This window comes from Tachyglossus aculeatus, chromosome 1 (assembly GCF_015852505.1).
Source record: "Tachyglossus aculeatus isolate mTacAcu1 chromosome 1, mTacAcu1.pri, whole genome shotgun sequence".
Lineage (NCBI taxonomy): Eukaryota > Metazoa > Chordata > Mammalia > Monotremata > Tachyglossidae > Tachyglossus > Tachyglossus aculeatus.
In genome coordinates, this window is record NC_052066.1 from 860,223 (window position 1) to 876,149 (window position 15,927).

A 15,927-nucleotide genomic window follows, 5' to 3' on the forward strand; every position below is an offset into this window, starting at 1 on the left:
GAGGGGTGCAGTCCGCGGGGGAGGCAGAAAGGTGGGGCGGCCGAGAACCCCTCCCTAACCGGCCTAACGTTGTCGGGGGCGGCCGGGCCTGGAGGTCCACGCCGCGGTTTGAGCTGGAGAGTGCGGGCTGCCCGGTGCCCCCACCCCACAGGGTTCGTCTACATGGCCCACCCCAGGCCCGCTCGCCCGTCCGCCTGGGGGTGTACATAGCTCTCCGCGTTCGGGTCTGAATGCAGCAGCAGCGAGGGATACAGTCAAATGAGGTTGCCCAGGCAACCTGTTCCCGCATCTTCAGGCTACCCACACTTGACAGGAATGTGCTCGGCAGATGCTCTAGGGCTATTTATGGTGGGGGTGGGGTTGGGCGGGGGGGGAATCCCGATGGTGGAACCATGGCTACCATGCCCAGGTCCCTGGGGATGAGGGGCCCGGGGCTGACTCGACTTCTCTCCATGGGGATGGGGTGTTAGTCCCCTTGTCTCAGCCTCGCAGGGGGTGGAGCGGGTGGGTAGGTAGGAGATGGGGCAAGGGAGCCCTGAGATTTCTCTCTAAGCTCCATTGAGGCCCCCTCGTGTTTCAGGGGGCCGAGCTGGAAATGGGTGAAGACGCCAAACTCGGCAGTGCCCTGCTCTGTTCCAGGTCGTCTGATCTTGGCTCCCAGCCCCACTGCCCTTCTCGGGTCTCCGCCAGAAGGCTGGGGTGGACGCGACAGGCTGGGAAGGCCTGATGGGTGTCATGGCAGGGGGCGGCGGAGCTGGGGCGGAGGCGTCTATAAATGCTTCGGGATAGAGAACTTCTGGACCTAGCCGTGAGTGTCCCCGTCAAGCCCCCTCCTACATCGCTGTGCCCGAGACCCCGCCCCGATGGCTTGATACCCCCAGCCTCTCCCTAGCCCTAGAAACGGTCATCCGAGACCCTCTCACTGTTCGGGAGGGGTCCCTCCGGCCCGACCCCGGGAAGACCACCCCCCCAGGACCCCTCCTCCCTGCACAGTGGTGGACGAGAACCCTCCCGCCCTAACCCCCGACGCATCCCGGTCCTCATAACGCCCCCTCCGACCAGAACGATGGGGGACGGAAGGGGAAGCGAGGGGTAAGCTGTCTCCCTTCCCCACCTTCTTCCTCTCCATCTTCTCCCCCTCTCCACCTCCATCTTCTCCCTCTCCCTCTCCACCCCAGGTCTGGCGGAAAAGAATCAGCAAGGACCGAACCCTCGAACCCGGGGCGAAGCGGGCAGGAGCCGCCCCAACACCCAGGGCTGGGCTGGACAGGCTGGGCGTCTGGACCGCCTTTTCAAGTGTCCAGGGAGGTGGGGCATGGAGGGCCTCGCTTTGGGTTCCCGGTCCTGGCCCTCTTCCCGCCAAGCTCCCGAGCGTCTCCCCCCACCCCCCCCAGCGGCGCTCCCCCACCAGCTTCTCCCTCCCCCAGAAGGGCGCCCTTCCCCTGGAGCATCTCTCACGCTGAGAATCTCTCCCCTTCTGAGGATCTGTCCCGCCGACCCCACCCCGGCCAGGAGGACGTCTGTCGCCCCGCCAACATCTCTCCCCGGCGCGGCGCCCCTGCCTTACCTGGCGGAGCAGGGCCCGGTCGTGGGCACGGGCGCGTAGGGCGAGGCCCAGGTGGATGGCGGATAGCAGGAGGCCGCTGAGCACGGCGGCCCGCATGCGGACGGGCAGGAGGGTGTAGACGGTGTAGACGCAGAAGACGGTCCACCAGAGCCCGTCCGAGGCGCTGTGCGGCGGCGGCGGCGGCAGGAGGACCCTGGCCGCCTGCACGGCCAGCAGCACGGCCATGAGCGCGTAGCAGGCCAGGCCCAGCTGATCCTGGTGGAAGTCCGCCCGGTTGCACAGCGCGGCCAGGACCAGCACGGCGACCACGGCGCCGGCCAGGACGGCGGCGAAGGGCAGGTGGTCGCGCCCGCGGGCGGCGTGCAGGCCCAGCAGCACGAGGCCCACGACGGCCAGGGCTCCGGCCAGCATGGTCAAGCTGCTCTGGTTCAGTCGGAAGAAGTAGCGCTGGTACAGCCGCTCCAGCTTCTCCGAGCGGAACTTCTTGGAGCGGAAGATGCGCGCCAGGCCCCGGCAACAGCGCGCGTGGGGGGACGACGACGACGACGACGACGACGACGGCGGCGGCGGCGGCGGCGCCCCCGCCGCCGCCCCCAGGCCCGCGGGGCTCCCGCGCGAGTCCGCGTCCTCGCCGCCCCCCGCCCCGTCGGGGCCGCCGGGCTCGGCCCCGGGACCCCCGGCTCCCGCCCGCCGCCGGCCCCGCCGGTCTCCCGGCCCCGGCTCCGCGGAGCGCGGCCGCCCCTCGCCGCCCGGGCCCAGGCCGCCCTCGCCGCCGGGCCCCGAGCCCGCGGACGACCCCCCGGCCGGGCCCCGCCGGTAGCTGCGGCGGCTCCCGCGGCCGCCGTCCTCGCCGTGCGCCTGCCAGGCCGGCTTGGAGTGGAAGCCTCCCCCGCCGCCCCCCACTCCGCCGCCCCCCATGCCGCCCCCCACTCCGCCGCCCCCACCTCCGGCTCTCGGGGCTGCGGGGTCCGGCTCGCTGAGCCCGCGCGGGGCCGACGGCGGCGGCGGCGGGGGTCCCGGGCCCGGGCCCGGTTCCGGCCTCGGTCCCGGTCCCGAAGGGCAGGGGAACCCGTTGGCTCGGGACTCGGCCTCGGCCCAGGCCGAGCGGAGCTCCGCGCCCCCGCGGAGGGGGGCCCCGAGGCCGGGGGTGCTCACGCTGCTGGGCCGAGACATGCCCCTCGCGACCTCCCGGTCTTCCGCCTCCTCCTCCTCCTCCTCCTCCTCCTCTTCTTCCTCGTCCTCGTCGTCGCCTTCCCCCCCGGGGGGTCGCGCCGGGGGTCGGCGGCCCGGCGGGCCGAGCAGCGGGACGAGGCTGGGGTCGCCCGTGGAGGGCGGGCCGGGGCCCGGCGCCGCGGGACACCTCGGGGCCCCCGTCCTGAGCCGGGGGGCGGCCGCCGGGGGCGGCGCCGGCAGGGTCCCGGTGGGCGGGGGGGCCGCTCGGGCGGGACGCTGGAGTCGGCGCGGGCCCGGGGGCGGGCAGGGTCCCCCGCCGCCGCCCCGCTTCCCGCCGGCCTCCTCGGTGGCTGGCTCAGGCCGGCCTCGGTCCGGAGGAGCGGGGGGCGCCCGGCTCCCGTCGGCCGCCCTCGAGGGAAAGCCTCGGGACGCGTGCGGCTGCGGGCTCGTCGCTGCGGGGTCCTGAAGTCGGACTGCGGGGTACGGGACGGGAGCGCAGGGGGGCGGTTTGGGTTGCCGGGATCCGGGCTGCGGGATTTGGTAGGGGGGTCCGGGCTGCGGGGGGTCCGGGCCCCGGGGGCTCCGGGCTCCGGGAGTCGGTCCTGCGGGGCGGACGCGGACGCCTTCCTCTCCCAGCGGACGGACTGGGAGCGACTGGGAGCCGCGCGCGCTGCGATTCGTCTTACCCACTCGGTGGGGGGAGGGGGCGGGGGGGGCGGGGAGGGGGCGGCGGGCGGAGCCTCAGCCCTGGGGTCCCGGGGGGGGCGGCCACGGGGAGGGGGAACGGGGGGCGGCCCGGGAGGGGGAGCGGGGGGAGGCCGGGGAGGAGAAAGACGATCCAGGCGGCCTCGGGGCCCTGCATCGCTCGGCGCCCCCGGCCCACGGGGCCTCCCGGGCTCGCGGGGCCCACCGGACCCACCGGGGAGGGGGCCGGAGGCGATCGAGGCCGAAGCGACGCCAAACGCGGCGGGAGGACGATGGGCCCCCGCCCCCCCCGCCCCCCCGCCCCTGGTGCGGGGGGCGAGGGGAACGGCGGAGGATCCGAGATCAGGAGATCAGGAAAAAGCCGAGATCAAAAAGGGGCGGCTCCAGGGGAGACCGGCCGCGATGCGGTGGCTGGGTCCCGGGGAGGGGTCCGGTCCGGTCCGCGGCCCCCGCGCCGTCTCCCGGGCCCCTCCGGCCGCCGCCGCCGCCGCCGCCGCCGCTCCGCATCCCCGCCCCCGCGCCCCTCCCCTGCCGCCCCCGCCCCCGCCCCCGCCCCCGCGGCGGCTCTCTCCGCCCGCCACCTCCCCGCTCCAGGACCCCCGCAGGTCCCCTCCGAGGAGTCCCCACCGGCCCCGCAGCGCGGTCCCTCCCCTCCCCTCCCCAGCGGCCCCGACAGCCCCCGCACGCCCCCTCCTCACCCCCGCTCCCGGTATTCGGTCCAACCTCGGGCCCCGCCCTCCGCCGGCCCCCCGCCCCCCACCGGCCCCCCGCCGGCCCCCCGCCCGGTTGGCTGCCTCGCGGGCTCTGGGGGCTCTCGGATTGGGTGAAGGCCGGCCGAGGGGCGGGGCGGGGGCCGGGAGGCGGGGGGCCTGCTGCGGCAGCGGGAAGGAGCCAGGAGGGGACATTCCTGGCAGGAACCGACCCACCGAGATTGAGAGGGGGAGACAAGAAACCCTCACCATCCTCGCCTGGACTCTCCCGCACCTCTCAGCTTCCCACCCCGACACCCCCAAACCCACCAGACTTTTCCCGCCCCCGAAACTCACCCCCTCCAGGAGGCCATCCCTGATTCCTCGGCCCCGCAACATTATTTCTCCATCCTTATTGACTCCCATGTCCATTGCTCTCGCCAGACGTTGAACTCCTTCCTCAACTCCCCTGTCCTCCCCACGTCCCACATCTCTTGCCCCTAATGATCTGTCCCATCTACTTTGTTGAAAAAATTCATTCATTCATTCGATCGTACTTATTAAGCGCTTACTGTGTGCAGAGCACTGCACTAAGCGCTTGAAACCATCATGTGTGATCTCCCTGAAATCTCTGGTCCTCTTCAGTTTCTCCCTTCACCTGCCTCTTCTTCAACTTCAACCCTTCTAGACTGTGAGCCCGTTGTTGGGTAGGGACCGTCTCTATATGTTGCTGACCTGTACTTCCCAAGCTCTTAGTACAGTGTTCTGCACACAGTAAGCGCTCAGTAAATATGATTGAATGAATGAGTGAATGAATGAATGAATGAATGAACTCTTCCATCTTTCCCAGCACTCTCTCTAAAGGAGATCTCCTGCCTCCTCTCAAAATCCACCCCTTCCACCTGTGCATTCGACCCCATCCCTCTGCACCTTATCAAAGTGCTTGCCCCCCCTTCTTCCCACCCTGATTGCCATCAACTGCTCACTCACCAATGGTTTCTTCCCCACTACTTTAAAACATGTTCATGTCATCCTTACCCAGAAAAAAAATCTACCAAAAACCTTTCCTGACTCCAAGGCTCCCTCCAGTTATTAACCCATTTCCCTCCTACCTTTCCTCTCCAAACTCCTTGAGCGAATTGCCTACACCCACTGCCTCTACTGCCTCTCTTCCAATTCTGTCCTTGAACACCTCCAATCTGGCTTCAGCTCCCTTTACTCCACGGAAACTGATCTCTCAAATGTCACCAATGATCGATTTCCTTCTTGCCTAATCCAACAGGCTCTACTCCATCCTAAATCTCCTTGACCTCTCAGATATCTTCAACACTGACGACAGTTGCCTTCTTCTGGAAATGTTATGCAACCTTGGATTCATTGATACTGTCCTCTCCTGGTTCTCCTTTCTCTCTGTCCACTCATTCTCACTATTTTTCATGGGCTCCTCCTCTGCCTTCCACCCCCTAACTGTGGAAGTCCCTCAAATCTCAATTTGGGATTCCCTTCTATTCTCCATCTACACCCATTCCTTGGAGAATGCATTCGTTCCCATGACTTCAACGCCCATCCCTATGTGGACGATTCCCAAATCTACATCTCCAACCCTGATCTCTCTCCTTCTCTGCGGTCTCACATTTCCTACTGCCTTCAGGACATCTTCTACTTGGGTGTCTTAGTGACACCTCAAACTTAAAAGGTCCAAAACAGAACTCTTCATCTTCCCAACCAAACCCTATCCTCCCCCTGACTTTCCCATCACTGTAGACAGCACCACTGTCCTTCCTGTCTTACAAGACCACAAGCTTAGCATTGTCCTCAATTAATTTCTCTCACTCAATCCACATATTCAGACTATGACCAAGCCCTGTCGGTTCCACCTTCACAACATTGCAAAAATCCACCCTTTCCTCTCCATCCAAACTGCTACCACATTAATCCAACCAATTTATCCTACCCTGCCGGGATTACTGCAACAACCTCCAGTTTCTCTCCACCCCAGGCCATACTTCACTCTGCTGCCCGGATCATTTTTCTACGAAAACGTTCAGTCCATGTTTCCCCAGTTCCAACGGTTGCCCGATCACTTTTGCATCAAACAGAGACTCCTCACAATTGACTTTAAAGCCTCCAATCACCTTGTCCCCTCCTACCTTACCTCGCTGCTTTCCTACTACAACCCAGCCCACACACTTCACTCCTCTGATGCCAACCTACTCACTGTACCTTGATCTCACCTATCTCACTGCCAACCTCTCACCCACTCCCTCCCTCTGACCTGGCATGCCCCCGCCATAGCCGACAGATGCTCACTCTCCTCACCTTCAAAACCTTATTAAAAGCACATCTCCTCTAAGAGGCCCTCCCTGACTAAACCCTCATTTCCTTTTCTCCCATTCTCTTCTGTGTCACCCAAGCACTTGGATTTGCACCCTTTTTTTAAACTCCTCCTCAGTCCCACAGCACTTATGGTACACATTCGTAATTTATATATTTATCAATCAACCAATCACATTTATCGAATACTTATTTTGTGTGGAGCACACAGTCTAGAGGCGGGAGACAGATATTAATATATAAATTTACATATATTAATGTCTGTCTCCCCCTCTAGACTATAAGCTCATTGTGGGCAGAGAACATATCTGGGTTCAGTTCTTGGTCCCCTTCTATTCTCCATCTTACTCCCTTGGAGAACTCATTCGCTCCCACGACTTCAACTACCATCTTGATGCAGATGATACCCAAATCTACATCTCCTCCTCTGTTCTCTTTCCCTCTCTCCAGGCTCGCATCTCCTCCTGCCTTCAGGACATCTCTATTTGGATGTCCTCCTGCCACCTCAAACTCGGCATGTCCGAAACAGCTCCTTATCTTTCCTCCCAAACCCTGTCCTCTCCTGAACTTTCCCGTCACTATAGATGACACAACCATCGTCCCATCTCACAATCCCGCAACCTTGATATCATCCTTGACTTTGCTCTCTTATTCAACCCACATATCCAATCCATCACCAAATCCTGTCGGTTCTAACTTCACAACATCACCAAGATCCGCCCTTTCTGCTCCATCCAAACCACTACCATGTTAGTACAGTCACTCATCCTGTCCTGCCTAGATTACTGCATCAGTCTCCTTTCTCACCTCCCAACTTCCTGCTTCTCCCCACTTCAGTCCATATTTCACTCTGCTGACCAGATTATCTTGCTACAGAAACGCTCTGGGCATGTCACTCCCCTCCTCAAAAATGTCCAGTGGTTGCCTATCCACCTGTGTATCAAACACAAAAACTCCTCACTATTGGTTTTAAAGCTCTCCAACACCTTGCCACCTCCTATCTCACCTCCCTTCTCCCCTTCTATATCCCAGCCCGCACACTCTGCTCCCTTGGTGCTAACCTTCTCACTGTGCCTCCATCTCGCCTGTCTTGCCACTGACCCGTGGCCCACATCCTACCTCTGGGTTGGTATGCCTTCCCTCCTCTAATTCTCCAGACAATCACTCTTCCCCTGCCTTCAAAACCCTACTGAAGGCGCACCTCCTCCAAGAGGCCTTCCCAAACTAAGCCCCACTTTTCCTCTGCTTCCACTCCTTTCCACGTCACCTTGACTCCTACTCTTGCTCTTCCCCCTCAACATTTATGGATATATGTATATATTTATAATTCTATTTATTTATATTGATGTCTGTCGACCCCCCCCCCCAACCCACCTGCCCCCAGACTGTGAGCCTGTTGTGGACAGGAATTGTCTCTTATTATTGCAGATTTGTACTTTCCAAGCACTTAGTACAGTGCCCTGCACACAGTAAGCACTCAACAAAGCACTCAACCAGGCTAAACTATTTCTCCTCCCTTATTGACACCCATGCCCATTATCCCCGTCAGCTCTTCCATACATTTAACTCCCTTAGGGCCCCTGTTCCTCCTCCTCGTTCTTCCCTCACTCCCAACGATCTGGCCTCCTACTTCATTAATAAAATTAAATCCATCAGGTCTGAGCTGCCCAAGGTCACTCCCCCCCACCTTCTCCAACCCCGCCCCCCCCCCCCCGGCTCTCAACCCTCTCCACTACTCTCCCATCATTCCCAGCAGTATCCTCAGAAGTGATCTCCTCCGTCCTTTCAAGTGCTACTCCGGCCACCTGTGCTTCTGACCCCATTCCCTCTCATCTTATGAAATCTATCACTCCGTCTCTTCTCCCCTCCTTAATTTCCATCTTCAACCACTCACTCTTCACTGGTTCCTGCCACTCTGCCTTCAAACATGCCTACATCTCTCCAATCCTAAAAAAACCCTCTCTTGACCCCATCTTACCTTCTAGTTATCACCCTATCTCCCTCCTACCATTCCTTTCCAAACTCCTTGAATGTCGTCTACACGCACTGCCTCGAATTCCTCAACGCCAACTCTCTCCTCGACCCCCTCCAATCTGGCTTCTGTCCCCTACATTCCATGGAAACTGCCATCTCAAAGGTCACCAATGACCTCCTGCTTGCCAAATCCAATGGCTCCTACTCTATCCTAATCCTCCTCGACCTCTCAGCTGCCTTTGACACTGTGGACCACCCCGTTCTCCTCAACATGCTATCCAATCTTGGCTTCACAGACTCTGTCCTCTCCTGGTTCTCCTCTTATCTCTCCGGCCGTTCATTCTCAGTCTCTTTTGGGGGTTCCTCAAGGGTCAGTTCTTGGTCCCCTTCTGTTCTCTATCTACTCACTCCCTCGGTGAACTCATTCACTCCCTCGACTTCAACTATCATCTCTACGCTGATGACACCCAAATCTCCATCTCTGCCCCTGCTCTCTCTCTCTCCCTCCAGGCTCGTATCTCCTCCTGCCTTCAGGACATCTCCATCTGGATGTCTGCCCGCCATCTAAAACTCAACATATCCAAGACGTAACTCCTTATCTTCCCTCCCAAACCCTGCCCTCTCCCTGACTTTCCCATCACTGTTGATGGCACTACCATACTTTCCGTCTCACAAGCCCGCAACCTTGGTGTCATCCTCGACTCCGCTCTCGTTCACCCCTCACATCCAATCCGTAACCAAAACCTGTCAGTCTCACCTCCGCAACATTGCCAAGATCTGCCCTTTCCTCTCCATCCAAACCACTACCCTGCTCGTTCAATCTCTCATCCTATCCCGACTGGATTACTGCATCAGCCTCCTCTCCAATCTCCCATCCTCCTGTCTCTCCCCACTTCAATCCATACTTCATGCCACTGCCCAGATCGTCTTTGTGCAGGAACACTCTGGGCATGTTACTCCCCTCCTCAAAAATCTCCAGTGGCTACCAATCAACCTACGCATCAGGCAAAAACTCCTCACCCTCGGCTTCAAGGCTCTCCATCACCTCGCCCCCTCCTACTTCACCTCCCTTCTCTCCTTCTACAGCCCAGCCTGCACCCTCCACTCGTCTGCCGCTAATCTCCTCACTGTGCCTCGTTCTCACCTGTCCCGCCATCGACCCCCAGCCCACGTCCTTCCCCTGGCCTGGAATGCCCTCTCTCTGCACATCCGCCAAGCTAGCTCTCTTCCTCCCTTCAAAGCCCTGCTGAGAGCTCACCTCCTCCAGGAGGCCTTCCCAGACTGAGCCCCCTCCTTCCTCTCCCCCTTTTCCCCATCCCCCCACCTTACCTCCTTCCCCTTCCCACAGCACCTGTATATATGTATATATGTTTGTACGTATTTATTACTCTATTTATTTATTTATTTTACTTGTACATATTTATTCTATTTATTTTATTTTGTTAATATGTTTTGTTTTGTTGTCTGTCTCCCCCTTCTAGACTGTGAACTCGCTGTTGGGTAGGGACCATCTCTATATGTTGCCAACTTGTACTTCCCAAGCACTTAGTACAGTGCTCTGCACACAGTAAGTGCTCAATAAATACTATTGAATGAATGAATGAATACGACTAACTGAATTAATGAATACCAACTCTGTTATATTGTACTTGTACTCTCTGCACAAGGTAAGCGCTCAGTAAATACGACTGATTGCCCTCAACACCCCTAAACCCAGCAGACCCCAACTCTCCGTGCCTTCACCACCTCCTGAAACCACCTCTTCCAGGAGATCTTCATCATCATCATCATCATCAATCGTATTTATTGAGTGCTTACTATGTGCAGAGCACTGTACTAAGCGCTTGGGAAGTACAAATTGGCAACATATAGAGACAGTCCCTACCCAACAGTGGGCTCACAGTCTAAAAGAGGGAGACAGAGAACAAAACCAAACATATTAACAAAATAAAATAAATAGAATAGATATGTACAAATAAATTAAATAAATAAATAAATAGAGTAAAAAAATATGTACAAACATAAATACATATATACAGGTGCTGTGGGGAAGGGAGGGAGGTAAGATGGGGGGATGGAGAGGGGGACAAGGGGGAGAGGAAGGAAGGGGCTCAGTCTGGGAAGGCCTCCTGGAGGAGGTGAGCTCTCAGTAGGGCCTTGAAGGGAGGAAGAGAGCTATCTTGGCGGATGGGCAGAGGGAGGGCATTCCAGGCCCGGGGGATGACGTGGGCCGGGGGTCGATGGCGGGACAGGCGAGAGAGAGGTACAGTGAGGAGATCAGCGGTGGAGGAGCGGAGGGTGCGGACTGGGCTGTAGAAGGAGAGAAGGGAGGTGAGGTAGGAGGGGGCGAGGTGATGGAGAGCCTTGAAGCCCAGGGTGAGGAGTTTCTGCCTGATGCGCAGATTGATTGGTAGCCACTGGAGATTTTTGAGGAGGGGAGTGACATGCCCAGAGTGTTTCTGGACAAAGATAATCCAGGCAGCAGCATGAAGTATGGATTGAAGTGGAGAGAGACACGAGGATGGGAGATCAGAGAGAAGGCTGATGCAGTAGTACAGACAGGATAGGATGAGAGCTTGAACGAGCAGGGAAGCAGTTGGGATGGAGAGGAAAGGGCGGATCTTGGCAATGTTGTGGAGCTGAGACCGGCAGGTTTTGGTCACGGCTTGGATGTGAGGGGTGAATGAGAGAGCGGAGTCGAGGATGACACCAAGGTTGCGGGCTTGTGAGACGGGAAGGATGGTAGTGCCGTCAACAGAGATGGGAAAGTCAGGGAGAGGGCAAGGTTTGGGAGGGAAGACAAGGAGTTCAGTCTTCGACATGTTGAGCTTTAGGTGGCGGGCAGACATCCAAATGGAGATGTCCTGAAGGCAGGAGGAGATGCGAGCCTGGAGAGAGGGGGAGAGAGCAGGGGCAGAGATGTAGATCTGGGTGTCATCAGAGTAGAGATGATAGTTGAAGCCGTGGGAGCGAATGAGGTCACCAAGGGAGTGCGTGTAGATCGAGAACAGAAGGGGACCAAGCACTGAACCTTGGGGAACCCCCACAGTGAGAGAATGGGGGGGGGGGGGGGAGCCTGCAAAAGAGACTGAGAAAGAACGACCGGAGAGGTAAGAGGAGAACCAGGAGAGGACAGAGTCTGTGAAGCCAAGGTCAGATAGCGTGTTGAGGAGAAGGGGGTGGTCCACAGTGTCAAAGGCAGCTGAGAGGTCGAGGAGGATTAGGACAGAGTAGGAGCCGTTGGATTTGGCAAGCAGGAGGTCATTGGTGACCTTTGAGAGGGCAGTTTCCGTGGAATGTAGGGGACGGAAGCCAGACTGGAGGGGGTCGAGGAGAGAGTTGTTATTGAGGAATTCTAGGCAGCGAGTGTAGACAACTCGTTCAAGGAGTTTGGAAAGGAATGGTAGGAGGGATATGGGACGATAACTAGAAGGTGAGGTGGGGTCAAGAGAGGGTTTTTTTAGGATGGGAGAGACATGGGCATGTTTGAAGGCAGAGGGGAAGGAACCAGTGGAGAGTGAGCGGTTGAAGATGGAAGTTAAGGAGGGGAGAAGGGATGGAGCAAGAGATTTAATGAGATGAGAGGGAATGGGGTCAGAAGCATATTCATCCCAATACCTTCAAACCCTCCAGACCACAGCTCTCCTTTTCTTCGCCACCCCCTGAAACCCAAATCCTCCAGGAGGCCTTCCCTGATTACCCCCAACACCACCAAACCTTCCAGACCCCAAGTCTCCTTGCCTTCAATGCCTCCTGAAACTCTATTACTACCAGGAGGCCTTCCCTGACCAATCCCACCCACCTCCCAGGTTGTGTGACCCTGAGCGCTCATGCGTCAGTTAGTTTGGAAAGTAGAGCTGGACAATCAGACTGACCCTCAGACAGACACACAGACTGGAAAGCAGGGGTGGACAGTCAGACTGACCCATAGGCAGACAGACTGACAGCCTGGAAAACAGAAGAGGACAATTAGACCAAGCCACAGGCAGGCAGACAGATAGACCGAAAAGCAGAGGCAGAGAATCAGACTGATCCACAGAAAGATGGACCAGAAAGCAGAGGTGGGCAGTCGGGCTGACCCACAGGCAGACAGACAGAATAATGATAGCATTTGTTAAGCGCTTACTATGTGCAAAGCACTGGGAAGGAAACAAGTTGATTGGGCTGTCCCACGTGGGACTCACAGTCTTCATCCCCATTTTTCAGATGAGGTAACTGAGGCACAGAGAAGCTAAGTGACTTGCCCAAAGTCACACAGCTGACAAGTGGCGGAACCGGGATTAGAACCCATGACCTCTGACTCCCAAACCCGTGCTCCTTCCACTGTACCACACTGCTTCTCGTGAAAGTAGGGGTGGGGCCGCTGGGTCGGGGGGGGGGGTAATTGGGGGGGGGGGGAGCAGAATCGGCTTTCAGAAAAGGTCAATTCCCCGTCTTCCTGAGCCCCGCGCAGCCTCGGCCTTCGGGCTGGGGCTCCGGTAAAGTTGACCAGTAATAACTGGCGCTATGGTTTGCACAAATGGTAGAGCGGCGCCGCTCTCTGACCTGCCATTGCGCTCCGGGACTCCCTAATCTGCCACTCGGAGAGCTAAGCTTCGGAGCCTCCCCCAGCTCTCCTGCCTCCGTGGAGCTGTCCCTCTCCGTGCGGGGCCTGCTGGCCGGCTGACCCCGGGGGGTGGCGGGGGGCGGCGGGAGGTCAGGGCCGAGTCCCGGGGCCGCTCCCCCGGCTCGCCGCGCAGTTCCTCCGGGAGAAATGGGAGCCCGCAAAAGCCCAGGATCGACTGCCAGCCCCACCGCGGGCCACCCGGGCGCGCCACGCGGGGGTCTCATCAATCGTATTTATTGAGCGCTTACTGTGTGCAGAGCACTGTACTAAGCGCTTGGGAAGTACAAGTTGGCAACATATAGCGACAGTCCCTACCCAACAGTGGGCTCACAGTCTAAAACGGGGAGACAGAGAACAAAACCAAACATACCAACAAAATAAATAGAATAGATCTGTACAAGTAAAATAAATAAATAAATAAATGGAGTAACAAATATGTACAAGCATATATACATATATACAGGTGCTGTGGGGAAGGGAAGGAGGTAAGATGAGGGGGAAGGAGAGGGGGACGAGGAAGGAAGGGGCTCAGTCTGGGAAGGCCTCCTGGAGGAGGTGAGCTCTCAGTAGGGCCTTGAGGGGAGGAAGAGAGCTAGCTTGGCGGATGGGCAGAGGAAGGGCATTCCAGGCCCGGGGGATGACGTGGGCCGGGGGTCGATGGCGGGACAGGCGAGAACGAGGTACGGTGAGGAGATTAGCAGCAGAGGAGCGGAGGGTGCGGGCTGGGCTGTAGAAGGAGAGAAGGGAGGTGAGGTAGGAGGGGGCGAGGTGATGGACAGCCTTGAAGCCCAGGGCACCCGCTGCGGGCACACACCGCTCTGAGGGAAGAACTCCACTGACCGACCAGCGTTCTGCGCACAGTAGGCGCCTGGCACAACGCTCTGAACACAGTAGGTTCCCGGCACAGCGCTCTGCACACGATAGGCGGCCAGTACAGCGCTCCGCTCGCCGGAGACGCCCTGTACTGAAAGCCCTGCGCCCAGTAGGCGGCCAGTACAGTGCCCTGGCTCCGAGAGGTCAGTCGATGCTGCGGCTGGTGAGTCCTACCCGTGGCTCAGTGGCAAGAGCACGGGCTTGTGAGTCAGAGGTCATGGGTTCAAACCCCGGCTCCGCCACTTGTCAGCTATGTGACTTTGGGCAAGTGACTTAACTTCTCTGTGTCTCAGTTACCTCATCTGTAAAATGGGGATTAAGACTGTGAACCCCCTGTGGGACAACCTGATCACCCTGTATCCTCCCCAGTGCTTAGAATAGTGCTTTGCACATAGTAAGCGCTTAACAAATGCCATTATTATTATTAGGCGGCCGTGGACGGCTCGGGCCGCCGCAACCAGCCGCCGAAGGGGGCGAGGGACCAAGGGGCCGGCCGGTTGGTCAGTGGGTGTCCCAGCGTCGGGGAATGGACCCCCCTCCCCCCGCCACTCCCGGCGACTCCGTCCCGCCTCCTTCTCCTCCCCCTCCCCACTAAGAGGCCCGGCAGCCCCCGGCCCCTTCTGGCAAAGCCCCAGACCAATCCGACGCCCCCCTCCCGGCAACTGCCAGAGTGGCCTAGTGGCAAGGGCGCGGGCTTGGGAGTCGGAGGATGTGGGTTCTAACCCCGGCTCCGCCACTTGTCTGCTGGGTGACCTTGGGCAAGTCACTTCACTTCTCTGGGCCTCAGTTACCTTATCTGGAAAATGGGGATAAAGACTGTGAGCCCCACGTGGGACAACTTGATTATCTTGTATCTACCCCAGACCTTAGAACAGTGCAGGCACATAATATACGCTTAATAAATGCCATAATAATCGTTATTATTATTATTATTATCTTATGAAATCTCTCGCTCCATCCCTTCTCCCCTCCTTAACTTCCATCTTCAACCGCTCACTCTCCACTGGTTCCTTCCCCTCTGCCTTCAAACATGCCCATGTCTCTCCCATCCTAAAAAAACCCTCTCTTGACCCCACCTCACCTTCTAGTTATCGTCCCATATCCCTCCTACCATTCCTTTCCAAACTCCTTGAACGAGTTGTCTACACGCGCTGCCTAGAATTCCTCAACAACAACTCTCTCCTCGACCCCCTCCAGTCTGGCTTCCGTCCCCTTCATTCCACGGAAACTGCGCTCTCAAAGGTCACCAATGACCTCCTGCTTGCCAAATCCAACGTCTCATACTCTGTCCTAATCCTCCTCGACCTCTCAGCTGCCTTTGACACTGTGGACCACCCCCTTCTCCTCAACACGTTATCTGACCTTGGCTTCACAGACTCCGTCCTCTCCTGGTTCTCCTCTTATCTCTCCGGTCGTTCTTTCTCAGTCTCTTTTGCAGGCTCCTCCTCCCCCTCCCATCCTCTTACTGTGGGGGTTCCCCAAGGTTCAGTGCTTGGTCCCCTTCTGTTCTCAATCTACACTCACTCCCTTGGTGACCTCATTCGCTCCCACGGCTTCAACTATCACCTCTACGCTGATGACACCCAGATCTACATCTCTGCCCCTGCTCTCTCCCCCTCCCTCCAGGCTCGCATCTCCTCCTGCCTTCAGGACATCTCCATCTGGATGTCCGCCCGCCACCTAAAGCTCAACATGTCGAAGACTGAGCTCCTTGTCTTCCCTCCCAAACCTTGTCCTCTCCCTGACTTTCCCATCTCTGTTGACGGCACTACCATCCTTCCCGTCTCACAAGCCCGCAACCTTGGTGTCATCCTCGACTCCGCTCTCTCATTCACCCCTCACATCCAAGCCGTCACCAAAACCTGCCGGTCTCAGCTCCGCAACATTGCCAAGATCCGCCCTTTCCTCTCCATCCAAACCGCTACCCTGCTCATTCAAGCTCTCATCCTATCCCATCTGGACTACTGCACTAGCCTTCTCTCTGATCTCCCATCCTCGTGTCTCTC

At 58.4% G+C, this 15,927-nt stretch overlaps 1 protein-coding gene across 1 annotated transcript in view; it reads right to left on the reverse strand.

The window, feature by feature from the left end:
* Positions 1-2,915, reverse strand: part of ADCY5 (adenylate cyclase 5) — a 72,535-nt gene extending 69,620 nt beyond the window's left edge. The window contains exons 1-2 of the mRNA XM_038751371.1: positions 2,167-2,915; positions 1,568-2,118 (exon numbers count right to left, since the gene is read on the reverse strand). Of these exons, the coding sequence (XP_038607299.1) occupies positions 1,568-2,118; positions 2,167-2,740 (1,125 nt within the window). The 5' untranslated portion in view covers positions 2,741-2,915. The remainder of the gene's footprint in view (positions 1-1,567; positions 2,119-2,166) is intronic.
* Positions 2,916-15,927: the final 13,012 nt, after the last annotated feature.